This window comes from Dreissena polymorpha, chromosome 15, assembly GCF_020536995.1.
Source record: "Dreissena polymorpha isolate Duluth1 chromosome 15, UMN_Dpol_1.0, whole genome shotgun sequence".
Lineage (NCBI taxonomy): Eukaryota > Metazoa > Mollusca > Bivalvia > Myida > Dreissenidae > Dreissena > Dreissena polymorpha.
In genome coordinates this window covers 29,826,949-29,853,093 of record NC_068369.1, presented here as the reverse complement: position 1 = coordinate 29,853,093, position 26,145 = coordinate 29,826,949, and the positions used below count along the sequence as shown (strand labels likewise).

At 35.0% G+C, this 26,145-nt stretch overlaps 2 protein-coding genes across 2 annotated transcripts in view; one reads left to right on the top strand and one right to left on the bottom strand.

Moving 5' to 3' along the window:
* Nucleotides 1–15,480, top strand: part of LOC127861278 (unconventional myosin-Ib-like) — an 88,401-nt gene extending 72,921 nt beyond the window's left edge. The window contains exons 23-31 of the mRNA XM_052399727.1: nt 445–513; nt 1,719–1,805; nt 5,822–5,983; nt 7,695–7,826; nt 8,269–8,375; nt 9,098–9,233; nt 10,726–10,878; nt 11,540–11,676; nt 12,243–15,480. Coding sequence (XP_052255687.1) covers nt 445–513; nt 1,719–1,805; nt 5,822–5,983; nt 7,695–7,826; nt 8,269–8,375; nt 9,098–9,233; nt 10,726–10,878; nt 11,540–11,676; nt 12,243–12,378 — 1,119 coding nt within the window. The 3' untranslated portion in view covers nt 12,379–15,480. The remainder of the gene's footprint in view (nt 1–444; nt 514–1,718; nt 1,806–5,821; nt 5,984–7,694; nt 7,827–8,268; nt 8,376–9,097; nt 9,234–10,725; nt 10,879–11,539; nt 11,677–12,242) is intronic.
* A 4,794-nt stretch (nt 15,481–20,274) lies between these two features.
* On the bottom strand, nt 20,275–21,348 carry LOC127859651 (octopamine receptor 1-like). The gene has a single exon (XM_052397157.1). It carries the CDS (start codon nt 21,346–21,348, stop codon nt 20,275–20,277), a length of 1,074 nt encoding a protein of 357 aa, XP_052253117.1.
* Nucleotides 21,349–26,145: the final 4,797 nt, after the last annotated feature.

Sequence of the window (26,145 nt, the reverse complement as noted above, 5' to 3'; positions counted from 1 at the left end):
CAATTTTTTATTAGGGCATACTGCTTTTTCTATACATTTAATGGGCGCACTGTTTTCCTCTATCAATTGAACAGGAACAATGTTTTCTCTATCCATTGACGGGGAACAATGTTAGCTCTAACCATTTTCGGGGCACAATATTTTCTCTATCCATTGCAGGGGCGCAATGTTTTCTCCAGCCATTGCATGGACGAAATGTTTTGTCAATCAATTTCAGGGGCATTATATTATTTCAATCCATTTAATGGGTGCACTGTTTTTCTCTATTAATTGAAGCCGGAACGTTTTCTCTGTCCATTGCAGGGGTACAATTATTTCTCTATCAATTGCAGGACACAATGTTTTTTTCTATCCATTGCAGGGATACAATATATATTTCTCTCGTTTGCAAGGGATGTTCCTGTATCCATTGAAAGTACAAAATGTTTTCTCTATCCATTGCAGGGACAGAAGCAGTACAAGCGTAAAAAGGCGGCAACTCTGTACCTACAGTGCTGCACAAGACGATGGAAGGTATGTTTCCGGCCAGTATGTTGTATGTCATAAGATAAAAGTGTTAATTTCAAGCTGGTAAGCACATTACACAAAGATCAGGACTGGGGTTCTTAAGTTACATCACAGACAACATAAATTGTGTGAACATTGATCTTGCCCACGCCCCCCCCCCCCCCGCCTGTGCTGCAAACAGTCAGTGTTTTGTAAATTGAATCAGAATGTGCAGTAAGTACTGATTTACTGCTCTGAGAAATGGTCCATTTGGGTTAGGTTAATTAACTGCCATTTTTATGTATGAAAACCTGTTCAACACTGATTTAGGTCAAAGTACAAAACACGATAAGGCTATTGTTCCATGGCCAGCACGGAGTATTTAAATTGATAAACACCTTTGATGGTAACATATCAGATCACTACTTAACAACAAACGGTTTCATAAAATAAACAGTGACCAGTCAAAGAAAGAAAACTTACGTGTCAACCTATAATACACATTTCCAGTGATGAAATCATTCCTGAGTAATTTGCCCTTAAACATTGTTTTCACAAAACTCTAATTAACTCTTTTTTTTTCTTGTTTTACTGGTAAAGGGGTTTCTTGTTGTAGTTGTTTTTGTTGTTTTGGTTGTTTTCATTGGTTTAAGAGTTTTGAAGAGTGTAGATATAGAAATTGCAATAATGGTTTTAATGTAAATGTTTAAGATAATGGTTCATGTTTAAGTACATTTAACTGAAATAACTTAGTTTTTGTTTTCTTAGAAATTTCTTAAGAAATGAGTATTTCTTTATCTTGATCCACACAAAGAGAGGAGTTTTGGCAAAAAAACACCTCTCTTTTAGACATATTTTGATCAAAGTTTTTATAGATAAAAGGAATTCAGTTTCAAAGCTCAAAGTTTGTAAAGATGTAATGAATTCAGTTACAAAGCCCAACGTTTCTACCGATGAAATGAATTCAGTTTCGAGACTCAAAGTTTCTAGAGATGATATTCACTCAGTTCCAAAGCTAAAAAGTTTCTATAGATGAAATTAATTCAGTTCCAAAGCTCAAAGTTTCTATTGAAGAAATGAACTCAGTTTCAGATGGACAGATGGGGAAAAAATAGTCCAAAAAACAACAGCAAATACCTTATTTTACGTTGAAATTGAATTTGCTTAATTAAGTTTTCCCAAAATATGTTGCAATGTCCTGCTTTACACAATCTTGACTCCTATATCCCCAGGCTCGTAAGGTCCTGGCTGATTTGAAGTTCCAAAGACTCTTGTTGCTGTCGACAATTGTCCTTCAGAAGTATTGCAGAGGTTGGCAGGTTAGAAAGTAACATTAGACATAGCTAACAAATATCCCCGCCATACCATTAGTGGCGTAATTTCAGCATTTCTATCACGATCCCATTTTTCTCGTACTTACATTTTTACTAACAGTGTCCACAACTTCCAACCAATCATCCATTAGTTACCCCCTGCGTACTAACATTGTTACTAACATGGTGTACACATTTAGCCATAGATTGACAATGCAGGAAGATGGGCTAAACGAACACCCACCTACTGATACCCCCCCACCCCCCCAGATAGCCTCGTACTGTCATTATTGCTTCAAAACTTATTAAGTACCACGTACTTACAGCAGTTCCTGTGTTTAAACTGGCAATCAAAACATACAGCAGTGCTTGCTTTGTACTTACATACATGCCAGGGCCCTCAATCTATCATATCTGCCGCCGAATTTCGGTGGCAGTCCCCCGCATGAAAAGTATAGTTTTTCCCCCCAAATTTGATTGTTTCCCCTCAGAAAATGAAAACAAACAACAAAAATCACTGATTTATAGTTAAACATGGACTCCAATATATCACGGTCCGTTATATCGCGTTTTCCAATATATCGCGAATCAGCTATTGCTCCCAAAAAACTGACGAGCATAATCCCCAAATAACATGTTTTAATTTGAGAATTCGCTGAGATAAAATAAGTTTCAATCTTGTATTTTACCCTATTTTTAATTTTATGTTTAATCCGACATTCATATTTCCAGTTTTGACCAGATGGTTTGCTTTCATTGTACATAACTTTAACACCTGTGTACTGTGATAAACAATAACCCCACTTGCCAAACATCACAGGTCATTTAGGGTGAAGCACACCACCCATGAAGGTGTATACAATTATAACTGTAAATGTCACAAGTCAATACTGACCTATCTCAACAATCTTTGCGCGTACGATACAGTGTGAACAACTTGCTTTTAATTTAGAGGTAAAGATCCCTCAGTTTGTCCAGATGCACTACTATTAAAGCCCATGCTTTCCATGAGGAAAATTACGTCATTTTGTACATTGGTCTAATTGTGCATGCTTTCATGAACAATAAAACTTGGCAATTGTCTTTGGATTACAAATTTAATTATACGCATTTGAAAATACATGGAATAATGTTTTATGTTAAACCAATGAATAACATATGGATTATAACACATACTTAAATAAGGTAGGTAAATAGCGTTTTTTGAGATTGCCAAACTATGCTAATGTATACAAAAACATGCATGAATAACCTGACAATTTTTATTGCGCTGGATTTATCACGGTCATGATCTTTGGACCCCTTCAACCGCGATATATTGGAGTTGCAGTGAATACAAGTTTAAGACAAACTTTGCATGCAACTGGACACAGCACTAGCTTGTTTTAGGAACAAAAAGGACATAATGTTGGACTTTTAAATAAGATTAATGTTATATAGATTGAGTAAAAGTCCACCTTTCTGTCCTATAGACAGTCACATATATAGAAATATATGTTTATAACAGTTAAACACAGTTGTTGTTTCTTGTTATAAAAATTCCCCCATTTACAAAAAATTCCCCCTCCTAAGGGCTGCGGACCCCTTCCCCCATAGTAGTGTGAGGGCGCTGCATGCTACCATTAGTATGAACACCAGTGAGTACTAACATCAGTGCTGCTATTTGTAAATGTGTGCTAACACTGGTACTAACATCAGCACTAACATGTGTACTCGTGTGTATAAAAACAACATTCACATTTGTACTTACATCAGTTCTAACAGTAGTGCTAACAATATTTGTATTAACATTAGTGCCTACACGACCAATATTATCAGTGTTAACTAAAGTAATCAGTAGTAAAATAAGTACTTACATTTGCATTTACATACTCTAAGATTGTTGGTAGCTCCTTTGCAGGTTTTAGCCCTCTGTAATGCCACATGGTTGTTGGTTTAAAACCTCATGGAAACGTAAAGTTGTGGTTCCCTGTAAATGTATGCAATGGTTTAATGGGTACATTGTTGGTCTTTTTTGTACCGAAAGGTCATCGGTTGATCGGTACTGTAGATCTTTCCATATACATCCAAGTTCTGGTTCATCCCAGGGAATGGATTTGAGCTTTTCTATAAAGCTTAAGGCTTTAAATTTAATCGACCTAAAATAATAAGGTTTAATTACATATTTATAAAGATGTTGTTTGTTCTTTACATTCATGTACATTCGTGTATATTGTATGGTGCATTTCTGCACTAAGATTATCTTTTTTCTATAAAGTCTTTTATAATATATTTCCCAATTGACTAGTTATTTACTTATGGCTGATTATGTATACAATTTGGTTATTTCAGTTCAACAAAACAGAGACATAAAGAGATATAATTAAGATGCGATTAAAAACTAGGCTTAATGCATGTACCTTAAAGGGATCTTTTCACGGTTTGGTAAATTGAAAAAATTGAAAAAAGTTGTTTCAGATTCGCAAATTTTCGTTTTAGTTGTGATATTTGTGAGGAAACAGTATTACTGAACATTTACCATAGTCCAATATAGCCATTATATGTATTTTTTCACGATCTGAAAACCTAAAAATTATAAAGCGTTGCAACGCGAAACGATTGAATAATTTGGAGAGTTCTGTTGTTGTTGTTTGAATTCACGAAACAACGAAAATTGCTTATATAAGGTATAAAATACCTACACTGTGTATACCCGGCGGAATAGTCGAGAGGGCTAATGCGTTTTTACTTCAGACTAACTCCAGGACTCCGGGGGTCACTGGTTCGAGCCCTGGTACCGGCTACTTTTTTTCTTTATTCTTGATTTTTTACTGGAGCTTTTAAGATCCAATGTTTACATTTATCAATTTAAAGCATTTAATGACAAACTTCAAAATATGCCAAAATCTGTGAAAAGGCTCCTTGAAGTGACGTCCGATATAAGTAGTGCAGTCAACACATGCTAATCGTGTACGACACTTTCCGCCTTAACAATATTTTCGCTTAAAACAGAAATCCATGATGGAAATTATACCATAAAAGTGTTGCAACTACATTAGCCTGTGCGGACTGAACAGGCTAATCTTGGTCCACACTACGCACATGCATTAAGAATATTTTTCCAGAGCGTGATTCGTATAAAGTTTGTTTTAAACATAGCAGTTTTCTGTTGTGAGATGTAGCACAATTATTGTGTTTGTAGTCTAAGCTACTTGCATATATATAATATACTAGTTACAGATAAGCTAAGGTTAGCTTAGATTATTTCTTAACTGTTTTATATGAATAATTATATAATGTGGTTTATTTTATGCTGTCCTTTTACAAGCTCAACTGATTTTAAATTGAAGTTCAATATTTCAAAATTGTGAACTTTTCACTGATAAGTTTTTTCTCTGATTCCAAATTAATACAGTAAATTAAACCGATCATGAACTATGTCTGACAAAACATTCTTTAAATGACCTATTTATTTATTGATTTCATAACATAATTATTCTCCACTTTATTTCTTTTTGAATATGAACACATGGCGGAAAGGCCCAAACACAATTTATTTGTAACGATGATTTTAGTATGTATGTAAATGTTTGTGAACATTGCTGTTATTATTTAAAAATTCAGATTAACTTAAATTTCACAGTATAGCTCTACTGTGTGTACCGACCGGATTTCCGTTACGCTTAAATAGTTCGATACCTAATGGAAGATTGATACATGTTCTTAAAGTGTCATCCGAGGTTAACCTGTGCAGTCCACACAGGCTTATTAGGGACACAACGTTTCTCTGATATGGAATTTGTCATTTAAATGAAGTCTCTTCTAAATAAAAATCCAATTTAAGTATCTTCCCAGATTATCCTGACAAGAGAATTTCGTTTAGAAGACACTTCGCTTAAGGGAATAATACCAATAAAGTGGAAAGAGTTGGCTCTGATTAGCCTGTGCAGACTTAACATGCTATTATGGGACAATACTTTACGCAAATGCTTTAAGCCTCTTTTACCAGAGCGCGGTGCATTCGTATACCTAATGATTTACAGGCAAGGAAGATTCTTGCGGAGCTGAAGTTGGAAAAGCGACGCCAGTGGGCGGCAGGAGTCATATATAAGTACTACCAAGGATATCGAGTCAGACGGGACTATAAACCAAAGTTCCGACGCATTGCGGGGCCTAAGGTTGCACGCTTCATGGTGGTAGCCTTGGTGCGTATGACATCACTAATCATTCACATTTTTGTCACCTACTGGAGGGGACTTGTGGTTTTCCCTCTGTGTGTCCGTCGGTCCGTCAGTCCGTCAGTCTGTCACTCTTTTCTGGATCCTGCTATAACTTTAAAAGTTCTTCATATTTTTTCATGAAATTTTAAACATGAATAGATGGCAATATAGGCATTATGCACGTCAATTCATTTTCTTCCTACGTCAAAAATTTTGGTTGCTATGGCAAGAGATACACAAAAAAACTGACAATGTTGGAGCCGGTAGGGGACAAATATTGCTTGGCAATAGTTTTCTTTATATTATTTTGCACACATTTAAAGATTTGTAACTTCATAATTATTTTACCCAATTACATAAGTGTAATTTCATCCTTATTTCCTCCTATTTTAGAGGTGTAATTTCATGATTCGTTTCCCCAATTTCAAAGGCGTAACTTCTTCATTATGTACCCCAGAGTCCGAAGCGTAAAGTAATCATTCTTTCCCCCGATTTCAGAGGTGTAACTTTATCATTCTATCCCCCCGTGAGGTGTAGTTCCATCTTTTTTCCACCGATTTCAAAGGCGTTTTTTCATCATTCGTTCCAACGATTTCAGAGGTGAAATTACATAATTTCCCCCCTTAATTTCAAAGGTGTTATTTCATCATTCTTTCCCAAGATTTTAGAGGTGTAATTTCATCATTCTTTTCCCTGATATCGGAGACGTAATTTCATCATTGTGTCCCCCAATTTCAGACGTGTACTTTCATCATTCATTCCCCCGATTTCAGACGTGTAATTTCATAATTCTTTCCCCCGATTTCAGATGTGTCATATCATTATTCTTTCCCCCGATTTCAGATGTGTAATTTGCTCATTCTTTTCCCCGATTTCAGAGACGTAATTTCATCATTCCTTCCCCCGATTTCAGACGTGTAATTTCATCATTGTTTCCCCTGATTTCAGATGGTTCTTTTCATCATTCTGTCCCCCAGTTTAAAAGGCCGAATTTTCTGTGTTAATCAATTTGTCCCCTTCTTTCAGAGAGGTAATTTCTTCATTGCATCCCCCGTTTCAGAGGTGATACTTCATCCTTACCCCCCACCCCGATTGAAGAGATGTAATTTAATCATTATTTCCTTGATTTTAGAGACGTAATTTCATTTTTCTTTTCCTGATTTCAGAGACGTTATTTCATCATTCTCCCCCCCCCCCATGATTGCAGAATAATTTTATCGGTCTTATCCCCGATTAGAGAGGTGTAATTTTAACATTCTTTCCATCGATTTCAGAGATGTCATTTTATCAGTCTTATCCCTGATTAGAGTGGTGTAATTTCATCATTATGCTCCCCAATTTAAGAGGCCTAAGTTTCTGTGTTCATCATTTTGTCACCTTATTTCAGAGAGTAAGTTCATTATTCTTTTTCCCAATTTCTGATACGTTATTTAATCATTCTTTCCCCCAATATCAGAGACATTAGTTCATCCTTCTGTCCCCACAATTTAAGAGGTGTAATGTCATTCTGTCAATCAATTTCAAAGGCGTCAGGTAATCTTTCTTTATCTATTTCAGAGGTGTAAGTTTAGCAGTCGGTCGCAGTAGTTAAGAGGCGAAAAATCGTCATTCTGTCCGCCTTTTCAGAGGCTTAATTTCATCATTCTGTTCCCCTTTTTAGGCAGCGTAATTTCATCTTTATTTCCCCCTATTTCAGAGGCGCAAGTTCCTTCTAAATTTACGGGACCATCTACCTAGCCTGTCTCCAGTGGACACAAAGTGGCCTGCAGCCTCTAAGCGGTTCCAGACGGCTTCTGACACTCTACGGAACCTGCACCATCACTGGCGGGTAAGAACAAATCATTAAAATTCGTCGCAATGAAAAATCGTGTTTTTTTATGAAATGACTTTTTTGACAAATTTATTCGCTGATATCTGATTTTGAATATGAATTTTCCTATGAATAATAATGATTTGTAGTATATTCGTTCTTCATAACACTTAAAAAAAAATATCATCTCATAACTTTATTATAACGTACAATTATTTTTTCAGAAACCCGAACATTCTAGAGCCGGTAGTAGATGGAATGCATTACTGTTGTATCTGCTCCATATTTCTGCATTATATACACTTGCTTCGCACTGAACACTTGTTTTCCTACGTATTCTAGTGTCGCAAGTACCGCAAGAAAGCGAGTTAAGCAGAGCAGTATCGACTGAGTGATTGCAAAACTGTTCTGCATTTCTATATTAGATACAATATTTTCGAATTAAACCTGTATATTCTAGTGCCGCAAGTACCGCAAGAAGCTAAGTGAAGCACAGAAGTATCGACTGAGGGAGAAGGTGGCAGCCAGTGACATGTTCAAGGACAGGAAGGCGTGCTATCCTGAAAGGTATGTGTCCCTGGTTTAGTATAACAAGCGTCAATATTCATGCTCAACTTTAAGTTGTTTTCTCAATTTTCAAAATGAATTTGACTATCATGCTCGATGTGTTGCCTACAGTAGTTTATTTGTCTGTGTTTGAAGAGGAATGTTTGCATATTTTGATGGCTGATAATTCAGATTGTGTATGAGCTCTCCGGCATTCTTAGTACTCAGATCCCATCTTCTGAGATGAGCTCGAAAATTGAGAAAGTGCATGATACTGGGTCCCAGTTGCTGTAAGACGTAGACAATCGTTCATTTGGAATAAATTGAGTCTTATAATCGTTTGTGGGTGGGGTTATCAAAGCTCTGAAACAATCTTGCTTTCACTAAACTGGTATACTCAGATTTATTATATGTTTTATACTGAATTTTGCAATCATTTAATTCATTCTTAAACTGTTGAAAAGCAGAATATAGTGTTAACAACGTATTACTAATACATAACCTTAATTTGAAAATATCACTAATTTAGAACCAAGAAACTGTCAAATCCTTTTAAATTAAGTAAAGCCAGTAACCAGTTGAAATGATATTTGGAAATGCAAAATTAACCTGTGAGAATATTTTACAAATAGTAAGTTACCTACAAAGATTTTACTGAAATATTCTACAGGTGCGGATATTTTGATAGTACTAGATATTTGTATCTCTGCAGTCATTTGGTGCTTTTTTTTTCTTGTTCCTAGTGTGGCGCCACCATTCAAGGGAGACTACTTGGACATTCAGGGAGATCTGAAATGGAAGAAGATTCAGCCCATTATCAAGGACATGAACCTCGTTTTCGCTGACATCGTTCACAAAGTAAACAGGGCCGATGGAAAGGTGCGTAGTTAATATTGTTGTTGCATTAAATCAAGCAGTGCAAGATCTAGAGTAATTTAAATTTGTGAATACGTATACAAGCTAATATAGGCATAACATCATCCTCTGATGTTCAATACACTTTCCCTCCTGTGATGTGCAATACCCCTTTTCATCCTCTGATGTGTAATACCCCTTTTCATCCTCTTATGTGCATATACACTTTTCATCCTCTGATGGGAAATACACTTTTCATCCTCTGATGTGCTTTTCGTCCTCTGATGTGCAATATACTTTTCATCCTCTGATGTGTAATACCCCTTTTCATCCTCTTATGTGCAATACACTTTTCATCCTCTGATTGGAAATACACTTTTCATCCTCTGATGTGCAATGCATTTTTCATCCTCTGATGTCCAATATACTTTTCATCCTCTGATGTGCAATATACTTTTCATCCTTTGATGTGCAATATACTTTTCATCCTCTGATGTGCAATATACTTTTCATCCTTTGATGTGCAAAACACCTGTCATGCTCTAATGTGCAATACACTTTCCCTCCTGTGATGTGCAACACTTCATCCTCTGATGTGAAATACCCCTTTTCACCTCTGATGTGTAATACCCCTTTTCATCCTCTGATGTGCAATAAACTTTTCATCCCCTAATGTGCAATATACTTTTCATCCTGTAATGTGCAATATACTTGTCATCCTTTGATGTGCAATACACCTGTCATGCTCTGATGTGCAATACACTTTTCATCCTCACTGATGCACACATTCTATTGCTTTGGAACGTAGGTTTGAAAGCGGTGCAGTGGTTGGTGTGAACGTTTATGTGTATTAGTCACATTTGTGTGAAGCTTGCATTTTGTTTTTCAAGAAACGCAACAATATCAGATCTTAAGTGATGAAACTTGATACAAACATTTAATCAGCATTCATATCATAAATAAAGTTACTTTATAGTGTTTTATTGCAGCTAGTGTAAAATCTTAATCAGGGTTCACAACGGGGTTCACAGGTGTTTACACACGGGCTGGGCATAATGTAAACACATATCAAGATATTTAAATACATTTGCAAAAATCTTGTGTGTATACTTTTTTTCTTGCATTTTAAGCCGACATCTTAAGATTAAAGAATAAATAATTGACTATGTTAGAAATCGGTGCCAACATTTCATGTTGCGTGCAGCATAATCGTAAACATAAATGCGTTTCACATCGAATGTTTGTCCAAGAACAATGCCTAATAAATAAAGTAATACTGATGTATTTCACATTGCCATCAGCAGCATAAAAAACTGTCTTTTATGCACTAGTTGAAATTCCTAAAAAAAATGTTTGAAGAAAAGCACCACATACTGCTGTGTTTACATCCATTAACGTAAAATTGTACACACCCACAAAGTCACGTGATCCTGCACCCTGTTCTTTGGAACATGCTCGATTAAAACATGACACTTAAATGAGTGTTAAAACCAGAGTTACCCATCAATGATTCTAGATTGTGCCCCAGCTGCTGGTAGTAACAACGCAGACGTTCATTGTGGTTGACCATAACCAGATGATGGTCAAGTACAAGATTCCCATCGAGTGCGTAACCAGTGTGTCATTGAGCCCGTTCCAAGACAAACTGGCAGTGTTTCATATGAAAAAGGTAAGTGAATGCTTAACCAGTTGGTAACTTAGCCCATACTAGGACAAATTGGCTGTGTTTTAAATGAAGAAGATGGGACTATGAACAACATTTTTTGAAAAAAAATCATTGTTCTTGTGTGAAAAAGGTTGGACAGCAACAAATGTTTTGACTTCGTCGCAATAATTTGGCTCCATTTCCAATCTCAAAAAGTTTGTTTCCCAAATGAATGTCACATGTTCTCAATTGAAGATTTCCAAAAACATATTAACAGTCTAAATATGTAGTTCATCTTTCTATCTTACTGTATACAATGAAAGTTAGTAAATATAATATTAAAACACGTCAATTCTGTAGTTTTTAGTATGTTTTGTATTAAAAAAACACAACACATATTTCAAAGGTTAAGTTAAAATAACGCAATATGACCCTATCCGGAAAATTCTGAAACAAAGCATCTTGAAACTTCATGTATATATAGCGATGAGGAGAAGTGCCATAATCGAACACTTTTTTAAAATGAGTTATTGCCCTTTGTTGTTTGTGTATGATGTACCTACAACAATGTGAGAATAAGAACCATCCTTCATATTACCTGTTCATATAGTACTGCACTAATCAATAAGCAAAATTTATTTCGCAGGGGATATCAATTCAAATATTTTCTTTTTTCTTATTGCAGCCCGAGAATGGTGACACTTATCTGAAGAAGGGCGACTTTGTGCTTGGTAACGAACACGTCATAGAACTGGTCACGAAGACGTGTCTTTGTATCAAAAATAAGACTGGGCACTTACCAGCAGTCAACATCAACTCACAGTAGGTGTTGAAGAATCTTAAAATAGTGCATGTGGCATGTTCCATAAATAGAAATTACAAAGTGTTCTATAAATAGCTTTTGCATTATGTTTAATAAAAAAAAAGTGATTGCACTGGCCGAACATCAACATCAGCTCATATAAGGTAATTGTAGTTGTTAATATTGATTACATCAGGCCTTTGTGTTATAATCTATCAATATGTATTAAGTATTGTTCTATAAATATCAAAAATAGTGTCCTACATCTATCAATTCCATCATGATGAATATAAATAGCAGTTTTATCATAGGCCTATACATCTTGTATTACACATTTCAAACGAAAACTTTTTGCCCAAAGATTAATTGACCGTGTAAATTGATGTTGTTTTATTTTAGCCCATTAAACAACGTTTTAGCATCTCATACTTTGATTATACCTTTATATTAAGTGGGGAAGTATGCACATCTTTCCTTAACCTTCACCACCAAAAAAGAAAACTCAGATTCTATCAGAGTAAATCCATTTCTCCCCAACCCTGAGGGAAAATGCGGATTGATTCAATACAATATTTTCCATTTACAGGTGCAGTGGTCAGTTTGGAAAGTCTGCAGTGCATGTGTCCTTCCAACAGGGGATCAAAGGTCAGGAGAACGGGGGTCAAGGTCAGGGTCTCAAGGTCACGAGAAAGAAAAACTCTATGCTGATAATGGAGGCGTGAAGAACTGGCTTTCTTGTGTGTGGATGCGTGACAGACATTGTGTTCAGATAAAGGTTTACGGTGTGCGACGGCAGTTGATAGTGGGTCATCTTTTAGCCTTGGACGCCGTGTTTTTTTTTATCGTTTGAGGACTATAGTAATTTAAATATGTCGTTTTTGTCTACAAGATTGTTAATCTTTGTAAAAATTATTACATTATCGTTAATATTAAGATCCTGTTTTACCAAAGATCTTGCATTGAATACCGGTAAGTTTAAAGCTTTAGTATGTAGTATGTGTTTAGTATTTTATTTTTTGCTCAACTATTATATATGAAATATAAATAGTGGAGCTATCCTACTCACTCCGGCATCGGCGTTGGCGTCGGCGTTAGCGTTAGCGTGAGCGTTCAAATAATAAAGTTTACGTACTACCCCAATTATTTCCTATGTCCTTTGACATTTTGCTTTTATATTTTGCATTCTACTTTACCAATATGACCTCAATCTATATACAAGAGCAGACAACTGTATCAAGCATTTTGACAGAATTATGGCCCCTTTTATACCTAGATAATTCATCATTTTGCTTAAATTGCCATAAATTCTTTATTTATGATCACATTTGATTCATACATTGACAAAACATACTTACCTGACATACCACAATGCACTCCACCCAAACCATGCTCCACCCAAGAATCCCCCCCCCCAAAAAAAAAATTTGTTATCCTTGTTTTTGAAAGATTATCTATTAAATTACTACACAACCACATTATACCCCCCTCCCAATGATGGCTTACGTTATACTGTCAAGCACTCTAATAGTCGAGCGCATCGTCCTCTGACAGCTCGTATTATGATTAGGTTGCAATATCAATAAAATAAATACGATTTCAAAAAATACAAAATCAAGTGAACATTGTGAATTGTACCTAATCAATAAATGAAACCACAAAACATACGTCATCAAAGATGTTCGAACTTAGAAAAGTGTATTTATGATTCTTCATAATTTATTTATTTTTGGTTAATGTTCTGAATGTTGCTCATTTAAACTTGTCTCATGGGCTATATAAATAAGAAGACCTCTGTTTTTAAAGTTGACATTTTGTCACTTAAATAGAAATGTTTTTCATTCCAAATTTAGATATGGCCGTCTTATATTCAAAATAAGTAGTATAATTCTAGAGAAAAAGTTTATTGCAGTGTGCGTTCGGTAATGCTCAAACTTATGAAATGCCAGTAAAAACAACCTTTATTATGTTTTGACAACAATAATAATTTCTAGTTGATTTAATACTTTCAATGAAACCATAATTTTGACGGTTTCGGCTAAATTAAGTTAATGTGTTGTTTTCAAAACAAACACATTTTATGTGAACCATAAAAGCAACATTTTGTTGTTGGCGGTTGTTCAAACAAAGTGACTTACTGAACCATTTGCCTTAAACAAGTGCTTTATATATGTGTGTTTTCTATAAAGTTTGTTTGTGAATTGTTCTACCAGTGTGTTTTTTACATTTAAAAAGTTACATTGGGAAAAATGTTTTATGTAGTACAGTTTTTTTTACAAACAATATTTGCTGACAAACATTAATGCATTTATTGTTTAACTATGTATTTTTATAAGAATGTGACATATTTGTTGTAATTATCGTATTTTTTATATAAACAACTTTTGTGTGTTTTTCAAGTTATGTGCTTTTTAAGCGGGCTCACATATATCAGTCTTTAAAACAAGGATTAGTGAAAACCGGTTTTTTGTTGAATACCTGTTGTTGTTTTTTCAATTATCAAATCAATTGTTCAGTCATTTGAATGTTACGTTATATGTTTTAGTGTATTTATGGTTATTTATATGTCTGTATTTAAGTTCTTTTGATTTACAAAAAGAAGTAATCCATAGCAAAAAAGTTTCCTGTGCGGACTGAACTTTAAAATGATAATCACCTATGTTAAAAGTCATGGACATAAACAGTGGACTTATGAGTCTGCAGTTTATTTTTTATTTTTTATTCCTTATTGATTAATTGTGCTAACTAAATATGGTTGTTGTCCATTTAGTTTCTTGATCAACATACGTTTGATTAATATTTAATGTTGTCTTCAAGGCAAAACTCTCTTATCAGCATGCGTGCAAAACGTCCGATAAGACATTCTGTTTTAAAGCCAATATTATTCGTAATCTCTATAGTGGTCAGTCATGAAATGAATTAATATACATTAATATTATATTTGAGTGCTATTCATTTCTTGACGTTGCTTTTTACAATAATGTTGACATAAATGTTGTGTTTTGTTACTTAATATTGTGATAGAGTCAGGGTCCAGTGACCATATATCGATGTTCATGTTATTTATTCCAGACACACTATTGTATTGCTTTCATGTATTTTTAGTCAGCATTTTTGTCTGTATTGTAAATTTGTGATATAATCGTTAATCGGTTCACATACTTAAATGTGATGTTTATTGTACAAGCTAGTTTATTGTTGCGTGTTATTTTTTGACATAATTATATTGGTATTTTATACCAAGTTTAAGACAAAACCATATAATAATATTTATGAACGTGCTAAATTTAGGACCAACATGTTATATTTCTTTACTTGTTGCATGCTTGCTTTTTGAAACATGACGTTATCTGACTTGTATTCGAGAATTGATTGATATAAAAATATTGAATACTTACATTATTGTCTTAAAATTTGATGGACCAACGACTTATTGTTGTTTATAGTTTTTTCTGGACGTGCATCAATTGTCCATCCTATCGTGACGTTATCAACTTATGTAAATACATGCATCACAATTTGTATGGAAACATATTTCCATCGAACATGAATATATTTCACCATGAACGACTTTTTCTCAACAAATTTATATGCTCCACAAATGAATTTACCACCCTGTGACTTTATGGACAATTAATTAAACGAATTTACATTCTTCAAAAAAAGATCGTCAAGTATGGAAAAAAACAGATATAGTCACACATGTCACATATATAGTAATGTTGTTGTATTAAATTATCGTTTATCTTTGCGCATATTTTTACTTCTTTTTGTTGTGTTTGGTTTTGTATTTGTACATTTTGGAACAATAAACAAGACTACTATTATTTTCAATTTTGTTTTCTAAAATCTGCGCGTGTAACTTCATCGTCTGCGTCTTATACTTGTACCTTTGTACTCAAGTAGGTGTAAGTTTACATATCTACTTCCAAAACTGAGTCTTCACTAACGACGATATATATATATATATATATATATATATATATATATATATATATATATATATATATATATATACTACGCCACCATTTCAAGGGACTTTTTTATAGATATTCGATAATATGGGTGGGGGTGTATTGGAATAAAGTATGTGTTTAAATACAAGACGTACAATATCAGCATACTGAATAGCAAGTTTAATTATATACATCTGATCAAATAAACATAAAAGACTTCTAATCTCTGTCTGTGAGCAGTTCTGTTGAAATATATAAATATCGGTACAAACTATGCGTAATACAATTAGAACTGTATACTTTTTTCAACCAAGGGAGGAATTTCCTACAACATGTAGACCAGCGTAATTATCAATGTAGGTCATACAGGTTTGTTACCATCATGGGTGTTACTATACATCTCTGTAATCGCAGTAATGCCCATTTGTAACTGAAAAGTGTTGAGAGAGAACATTTACCACTAACAACATAAACGGAAGCCTGATCATCGCTTGAAGTAGCATATTGATCATCATACATATGACACTCTTCGAAGTGTTTCTTTAGGAATTCTATTCGGCAAATTTTCTGGTTGACAAATAACCACCCATAAACGGCCCCTTTTCAGCATCTGAATGTGAAATACTACATTATACATTTTGACCAGAACCTGCCACTTTTCAGCTCATTTGGTACAGTGGTATGCTGGTGTTATTCAAGTCCTCACATTTTCGTCCGGGATTTCCATTAAAGCCACATTAAAACTAAAATTCAACAAATATTTCGTTAAGTATTTCGGAAAATATATTTAACTAATAAACAATAAGTGTTACCTATAACAAATTCTAAAATTTCAACTCTATATGTGTTATTGTATCATACATTTACTAAGATACAAATTGCTCGTTTTTATGCCACAATATATTCCATGTGAATTTCCCGGGACGATATCCGAACATTTACGAGCACACGCGATCTTGACCTTAGAGTTGCCCGAAGCCAAACTCGCGTTCACTCGTAAACGTTCGGATATCGTCGCCGGAAATTCACATCTAAAATAGTATTTGTTAACTTTATTTTACAAAATCAAATAACGAAACAATTTGTTGACTTTGAGTAATTATATGGCTTTTATTTTGTGTTAAAGAAATGAAGAAGAATCTGGACGTCGGCCTAAAGATTCAAGGATGGAGCTAGTATTTTTGTATACAATAGCTCAGTCGTTTAATCAGCGTGCTAATGTTCCGACTGGTTTTTGTTCGAGCCCCCCCCCCCCCTAATGACATTAAACAAAAGTACCTGGTAAATAACATAAACATATTTTAAGGATCATGCATGAAGCATTTGTCTGATAACAGGAACGTATACATATAGTTTGGTGGTCGCATATGCAGGTCGTAATCAACACTTATTTCTCTTGAGCCTTGTAACGAGTGGGCTACATTATAACGTGTGGGCTATCCTAAAATTTGTCCATGCTTCGCCGATAACAGTCACATTAAAAATGATAATTTTACGAAAACTACGGAGTTAAAGTATGCTTTTCGTTCCTTTATTATTTAATTCTTTCTTTGGAAACATTTTTTTGAAAAACAAATGTTTAAATATATATTTTCCTGGAATGCCATGGTAACATACCTTATACCTTACCAGTGCTACCATTGCCCACGTAGTTCTTTACATGGATGCAAGACTCGCCCATAGTTTGCAGCTTCCAATAGTATAAACATTAATTAAACAACATCATTATATATATTTGACATAAAAAATTGCTCTTCAAACTGTGATTTTTGTTTTATATGCAAACGCACACATTGTTTCTATTTACATTATGAACATTCCATGCTGAATGTTGATCGATTAGTTATGGTGTAAAAAGATGGAAACTTAGTCTGGTTACATACCTGAGTAGTCACTGTGACTGAATAATTTATTTGCAGAAACTATCATGCTTTATATTTTACTTATGTCCCAATATAAACTGTAAAATGGCTTTGCTTCGTATTAATATCTAATTGCTTACACTCGTTATGCCACACAGTGCTGAGCATTTCCGTTTACGAATGCACCTGTGCACCGATTCAAAACGTTGGGGCCTTTTTGGTGTCCAGCATTTCTTTATAATTAATGAAACCAATAACACATAAAAACTCTGCATAATTCTAAATTATTTCTTATTATAATGTAGTTGGAATTATATGCACACTTTTATTTTGCTACAATCATTATTTGTTTATTTAATTGATATATTGTGACGAATTGAAAAAGAAAAACAACTAATGAAAATGACTAGTATAAAATTCGGTACCAATAAAAAATCTAGATAAATGGATATATTATCCAGGAAATTTCACTATGAACATTCCATGTTCAGGTATTCGTCCTTCATTTAGCAATTATTGAGTTATCAAGTTCCTCTATGTCGGACCTCATTATATAAACGAAATATGGGTGGGGGTGTATTGGAGTAACCAGTTGAGCGCTGGACTGTCACGTTGTAAATATGTACCTTGTATGGCGAAACAGTCTCTCAGTTTAATGTCTATACACGTGAGACGTTTAAGATGTTTTATAAACTACGTAAAAGTGCACGACGTTATTTTCTAGTCCGTCGCGATATTTTTGCATAGTTTTGTACCTCTGAACAAAGGCAACGTTTGGAAACTAATATTATTGAACAAGTATATTTTTGTCGTAAACTCGTCTTGTACGTTTCTGCTTTTCAAAGTGAATCTTTATAGGTATATTGTTTCTACTGTGAAGTAGTACCATCCTTTTTTTTGTAATTGTTGCGATATTATTTGCAAAGTGCCTAATGCACAAATGTTTGATACTACTATCATTGAACATCTGTCACCAACAGTTTTCTGTATACCAAAGCGAAACGTTTTTTTATTATATGTAGAAGTGCATGATGTTATTTGTGTGTATGTCACACTGTTTGTTGCACACCTGTTTGCCCTTGAGCCAAGGTAATTTATTCAATAGACTAACGAGAAGCTGTTTTGCTCTATGACCAATGTCAAGTAGCGAACAACAAAGTGTTGAGATTAATTTTACTTATAATTAATTTTACACATGCTTGAAATAAGGCATTATGGAGAATTGGTCACATTCAATAACTTTTATGGTAATATTCTCGAATCTGCATCAGTGTTTCATCATTGAAGATAATTAAATCCAAAGATGAAACACTCGCCTAGAATTAGGTGTACTTTCATTTCAATTAGATGCGTGTTCAGATATCAGATTGACTGATGCGGTATTTTAATTCGACTGTTGATCCCCGATCAGTATATGTGATAAAAAAGTAATTAAGCTAAATCGATAGTTTTATCTTTATAGCGGTTTCTTATTTTTTATGAATTTTCATTTTGCTAGCGGTTGTGGTTTAAGTCAATATAAAGTATGAGGACAATTTCATGCATTTTTTAATGAAGCTTACCTAAGTGTACTTGTTTGTTCCTAATGACATTAAGTGAAAGAAACCTTTTCTGTCATTTCCGATAATTTTTGTTCTGCAACATGTAAACGGACTTGTTCACAGATGTGTATGAAACCAATTATATTAATGCTAGTTATCTATGAAAAGAAATCTCGGTTTATACTGATTTAAATGCAGGTGGCGCGAATTATATATCGCTCCATTGGTGCAAAATGGTACCATGTGACATTGCAATTTGAAGGTACGTGGTACCTTTTTGCACCAATGGGGCGAATAGTGCGTGTGGTCTCAGTTTTCGTAGAAATTACAGCGTCTATCATTTGATAATAGTATTCCTTAAAACGTCCTTTATTCAAGGAATATATGGTCTGCAACATGATATTCACAGAATGCTGCGATGGAAATATATCGATGCAATTGTTTGTCATTATTTATAAGTTTTCAATGATTTTGTCCTAGAGGGGAATTTCCTTGTATTATAAGATTTTTTTGTTTCAGTAAAGGTAAGTATATGTTACATTAATTTAGCCTAAAGTACGTTGTATATGATGTGTCAATTGTATTATTTTATTAAATGACTCAATAGGCGCTGTTTATTTTCAACATAAAATGTAAGTTTTGAACACAAGCACTATAAAAAAGTAGTATTTCGTCAGATAGTATTGTACAAGAGTCTCAACCAGAAATAATGAATACAATCACTTCATGTTTACATTGAAATTGACCTATTTTTGGACTTAAGAAGGTCCAACGTCTTTGCTAAACGAAAATGACGCTTTTTGGTCTTTCGTCAATAAAGCTGCTACAAAGCTTTGATAGTTGAGTTGATTTTATATAGCATCAACCTATGACATTATAATTGAACTTCTTTTAGACTTGGACTTATTAAAAAAAGGCCAATTAATCAATACTGACAAGACTACTGCCGGCTGCGTATGTGTTGATTGACGCAGCATCTTGGTTAAGAACTATTATAGTAATTACTTAATAAAACGAACAACTAATACTATACACGGACAATATACAGATGCATAACTTAACGACCAATATCCGTCTGTAAGTCTTAAGTATTAAATTATTATTCACTGGTATAAATATCCAAAAGTATTCTCACATTACTCATGTTAGTTCGACACAGGAATTTACCTTAATTTAGACTAAAAACTTGGATCAAAACTTCTTAACACATTTTGTCCTCAGTCTAGCAGAAGTATTGCATGCTAATTTTGGTGAATGCTTCGTCAAGCGGCAGTGTTCTGAACTCTGATTTCCGGTTTTACGGCCTGTTCTCCTTTCCAGAACAGGAGCCTGTCGTTACACGAAAGGAAACGTCGGAAGTGCATGCGGTATCTTGGACTGTTGTACGCATACAGGAATGGATTAACGGCGGATTTCATCCAGAGGGAAATGAGGACTAGCTCGTACACAATATTGTTCACGCAGTCATCACAGAACGATTTCAGCACGGTGGTAATGGTATAGGGCGCCCAGGACACAAGGAAGGCCGCGACGAGCATGGCAAGAAATTTTGCCGCCTTCCGGTGGTGTCTGCCAAAGTCGCGGACCGCAGGAGGCATCGGGACAGCTGTCGTTGTTCGATTACTGGAATTATCAGTTGACACCGATTGCACACACATACTCGTGACCGGATTCACTTTTGATCGCTGCTTTATTTTAACATAGATAACAGCATTTAATGACGCCAGGCATACGAATGGGATAATAAAATCGACGAACGCCGTGATCGTCATGAAGACGCGGTCGTACGCAAATTCCGTGTGGCATTCCATGTCCTTGAGGATCGAGTAGCCCTTCCAGGCGTCCCAGCCGATGATAGCGGGAGAGTACACAAGGAAGGAGATGAGCCAGGCGCCGGCAACCTGGGCGATTCCAACGCGTCGCGTGATTCTGATGATGTAGGAGGAGCTCATTTGGATCAATAGCAGCCGATCTAAACTAATGATTAACATCAGCATTATGGATTGGACACACAGCGTGAAGTCGCACACGAGGTACACCTTACAGATGGCGTATCCAAACGGCCACGTGAAGTTCATGAGAATATACACCGTGTTAAAAGGTAAACTGATTGCGGATACCAGTAAATCCGTGATTGCGAGATTAAACAAGTAGCAATCGTACACGGAGCAGATTTTCTTGTCCCGTAAATAAGCTGTAACTGTCATTGCATTGCCCGTAAACGATATCAAAATGAGCACCACCAAGCCGATAGCTAGCGGAATCTGTACCCCTAGTGTCATAAGAATGATACCTTCGTCTTCGTTGTGGTAATCCGTCTTTGGCGTTGTCGACATGTCTAGAGAATAAAAGCTGGATCTCTTGAAATAAACAACCTGTTTTTGTCATAGGCCTACACAAAGTTTGCTGCGTTCCGATTACTGTGCGCGTACGAAAAGTCCTCTTTATTACTGCCGTGGTTCCTTCCAGCATAACGCTGTTACGAGAGATCGGATATTTGTTCTTTTGTAGTCTGATTGATAAAAGCTAGGAACGTAGTTAATTAATGTACGTAAAACTCGATACCGTTTGTAATGGTATGGAGGTTCATAATCAGCGCTGTAGGTAGCGACATGGATGCCATGGCGATATCAGGCATAAATGAAGTACTTTGATGATGATATTAGAGACTCAATGTGCAATTGTATATTTGATGAAGTGCCATAAATGAACTCCTCGTTAAATCTTCGGCGTTGATACATTACTCAAGAAATGCAGATTTGATTTGGAGTAATGTCAAAGAATATGCCGCAGAACAACCGTACAAATTTTGTGTTGACTATAAACAAACACCCATGTAAATAAAGAATCTCGCAAAACACGCCACTACATTACATCGTTAATACAATTTTGATTGGCAAACGATTCCGGCGTTAATCCTCGTTCTCACTTAAAATCACTTCAATGTGAGCGTCTTCTGTGTGCATCGCTAAGTTTGTGTTGAATTTTAGTTTCGTTTGCATGTATGCAAACCGGTTTGGTAGAGTGTTGTTTGTCAGCCTATGTGTCGGTCTTTTAATCCAGTGTACCTCCGTCGTTCATAGAAAGCTAATGGCAACGATATAGTAGTACACACAATGCAAGTAAACGCATGACTTTTAAATTATGTTCCTGATTGATAACTTACAGGTTTGCATGCTTTTATTTGCATGCCAGAATCAATTAGATGTAGATTGATGTAAACGTTCATAATGATTGCATTAACTTTTTTAACGTCGTTCATTATGTCGAGTCAGGTGGTTAGTTTCATTCGAGAGCTTTGAGCATGTTTTTATGTATGTTTTATCCATGATTTGAAGAGAAAGATTGCTATTATGCAGGATTAAAACTAATGCGTGTCACGCTATCTGACGTGTAAATAGTTGGATGTTTAAGACATACAGTCCAACCTGCCCGAGCGACCGCCTGTTAAAAGCGACCAACAGTCAATAACGACCACACCGATTTCCTCCCGAACGATTTCGCTATATATTGAACCTGCGAATAAAGCCCACCTGCGAACAAATACATAAGACCGCCCTTTTACATTGCCAAAAGTCAATTTTGATAGCTTACAACGACCACTGCAATCATAAAAATCAACGATTTCGCAACTTTCAAAAAACAAAATGGCCGCCATGACGCTGTGTAGTCACGTGATACACATCTTACCAGTGGACTCGTCGGTCGCTATGGAAATATTGGCAAGTGACAGTTTATTGCACTCGATAGCAGTTGTTTGTTGATTTAACACGCATTGCTAATTGTAAGTCGCCTGCTTCTTTTATGCATTTGACAGTTTGTCAAAAGTGTAAAAATATTGCCTTTGTATTAAAGTGACTCGCGATTAATGTACTAATTGCTGAAAATATCAAAGACAAGTTGAGGGCTTTCATCAACTCATTAAGGAAATGAACGGTTTCATATCAATAACGATGCCTGAAATACAAACATTTTGATAGCCATTCCCGTATTACATTTCTCCTTGATAAGACGTGCATAAATTATAGATAAGTAATCAGTTCAATTTAACCATCATGGCTTCCAAGCTTAAGTTCTATTGTCGGAAGAACGCGTTGCGGTCATTAGTTTGTTAGTTAAAGAACACAGTTGTAGACGAGTGGCTAGTGATCTTGGTGTAGGCAAAACTCAAATCCAGAACATTCTGAATTACATGTACATATACATGTATGTCAATAATTATTTATAAATGTATATGATTAATGAAATAAATAATAAAAACATAAGGGAATGCACATAATAAAATCAAAACTGTGTTTTCAATCCTTTATTTTATTAAACATGCATAAGTATTCAAACATGTAAACAATAGAGCACATACATAGATAAGGTACCTGTTAAAATACTACTTGCATATTTTGCAAAGTTTTCATCGACCCTGGGAATAAAGACCACCTGTGAACAAAGACCACAACGACCACATCCCTTGAGCAGTCTTTATTGACAGGTAAGACTGTATTTCATGTTCAAAGGTAAAGTTGTAAGCCATTCTCATTCTAACAAACTGAATCAAATATCTTCACTTTATGAATAATAATAGGAAAATGGTTACGTTAAAAAATAATGAAACAACTGCGCGACTAAGGATTGGATGACGTTATACAGTAAAACATTTATTGGAACACAACGTCGGATTATTGAAGTTTCACATTACTTGTTCAAGTGCATGTTGAATTTAGACTTAGACTTTATATGACAAACGGGACGACTTTAACTTTGAAATTGTGAATTTTCCATTCCTAGACGGTAACATCACTAAAGGTCAATCCTATGGTATTCACATTTGGTACATAACGGAGCATGTTCTAGCATGAACGATTTTAACGATCGTAATCGCACATAAACGAAGAAATTTATGAAACAAGTTTTTTTGTGTATCATAACCTTCGACGTCAATTCGCTAAATTTAACTCAAAGTATGGTTATTTAATTTCATAATATACTCTTTCTTTTAAATAGCATGTAACTAATGGAATTTCCAAGCCATCATATTATGTAGATGTTTGAAGCGTGTTCGCAAATTAAGATCTCTTAAAGAAAATGTTTATATAAAGCCTTTCAATTTAATTAACTGATTTTTTTTCAAAAGGAAATGATGTTTACGTACTTAAAAGCACATGTTTGTTAGTTTTCGATTCACTATATCTTTCTTCTATTAAAATTTGGAATTATTAATGTAATGAACATTTTATATGTTTGATTCTAAAATATAAAATAATAAAGCTGGTTTTAATGGTAATTCGATTTTACAGTACTGCCCCTTTAATATTTTTTTATTAAACAGTTCTGCCTCTTTAGTTATTTTGGATTTGTTTACGTCATCGTTTCATCGCTTCTAATTTACGTCATCCGATCCACTTTTAATGTTTTGGGCTACATGCACAGGGGTGGCGAAATCAAATGTCCGAGTTGCCCGAGTCGTACATTTGCATGTCCGGGCAACTGGTTTTTTTCAATTAAGTTGTCCGTGGACAACCAGTCGAGTTGAGAAATACAAAAAAATAGATTGTATTAAAGCCGTTATAAAGTTTTACAAAACCGGATGTTGGCACCCGATAACATTGTCAGTGCTATTTGCGGAGCAATCAAGCTAAAATATGGGCACTCTCCTGCACAGTGGTCTCGCTTATTCTATAAGCATGATAAGAGACCAGGAGGCTAGCATGTCGCATTTTCAACATTCGGCCCGTCTGTTTAATAGGCAGTGTACAGACTGGTTTGCTCGTTCATTCCGTACCTAAATGTTGAACGTTCGTCTTATATTTTAAAATGCATTATTAATACCAAAGGGGAGTTATAAAACCCGGAAATTTCCGGGAAACCGAGAGTGTGTCACATCGCTCCTACCTAACTAAATTTCTAGACTCACAAACATCGGGACGTTGGGACGTGATAAGCCGAAAGCCGAGTTGGATAACGTACAGTTCCGTTGATTGGGTGAAGTGTTCCGTTTGAATCAACTACAATTTATATTAAAGTTGAACAAAGATGGTAAAATAGTAATTATGTATAAAAAACATATATATACTATATAATTTGAACATAACATTTCCTGGCTAATTTCATCTGCAAAAATAAAAATTATATATTGAAATACTGTTTTAAAACACCGCTGTGGTTTTAACCGAGTTGAATGGTAGAACTCACTACATACAATTATGACTGACTTATAACATCATGACGTATTTATTTTCAGGTGAGCTTATGAAGCAATATTATACATTTAAAGCAAAATCACACTACTTCCTGAAGTACAACTTACTCGCGTGTGCTTGATTGGTTTTCCAATTTTATAATTCAAACCCGAAACTAAAAATGACAGGAAGAAAATTCATTCAAATTCAACTGACATGAATGTAAAGACCGAAATATTATGTTGAGATAAAACACCAAATAAGACGTAAACAGGAAAAAATAGTTTTCCCTGACAAAGAAGAAAACTTGAACAATTGATCATATGATACGACACAATTGGACAGGAAGAAAATTCATTCAAATCCAACTGACATGGATGTAAAGACCGGAAGATTATGTTGAGATAAAACACCAAATAACACGTAAACAGGAGAAAAAAATAGTTTTCCCTCACAAAGAAGATAACTTGAACAATTGATCATATGATACGACACAATTGGACGCATTTGGCCAATTCGAAAGCAATGGCGTAAATATTGAGCGGAGATATTTGGTAAACAAAATAATTATGTCAGCAATATATTTCGGCGTTTTACTCACAATATCCCGCTTATAAATCCGGTTGTGTACGCAAATATAAACACGTGTTATGTTTCAAGACACTTCATTTTCATACTTTGTTAATCAGTGCTTGCTAGTCTTCCTAATGCTTCATTTCTTATCAATGGCGTTGATACCATTTTAAAAATACTGTAGTACGTGTTAACCCTGTAACCAACAACCCAATACGTTATAACATAATACTACTGTTCTGAATGGTTTGATATAATGCAACCTTTGTGTCATAAACGCCTCATGATATTGTGAATAACCAGGTTGACTGACCAAAAAGGTCAAAACACAAAATGCATTTGCAAAATGTGAACTCCGTTAGCCTGATGACAGGTTATCAACAACTA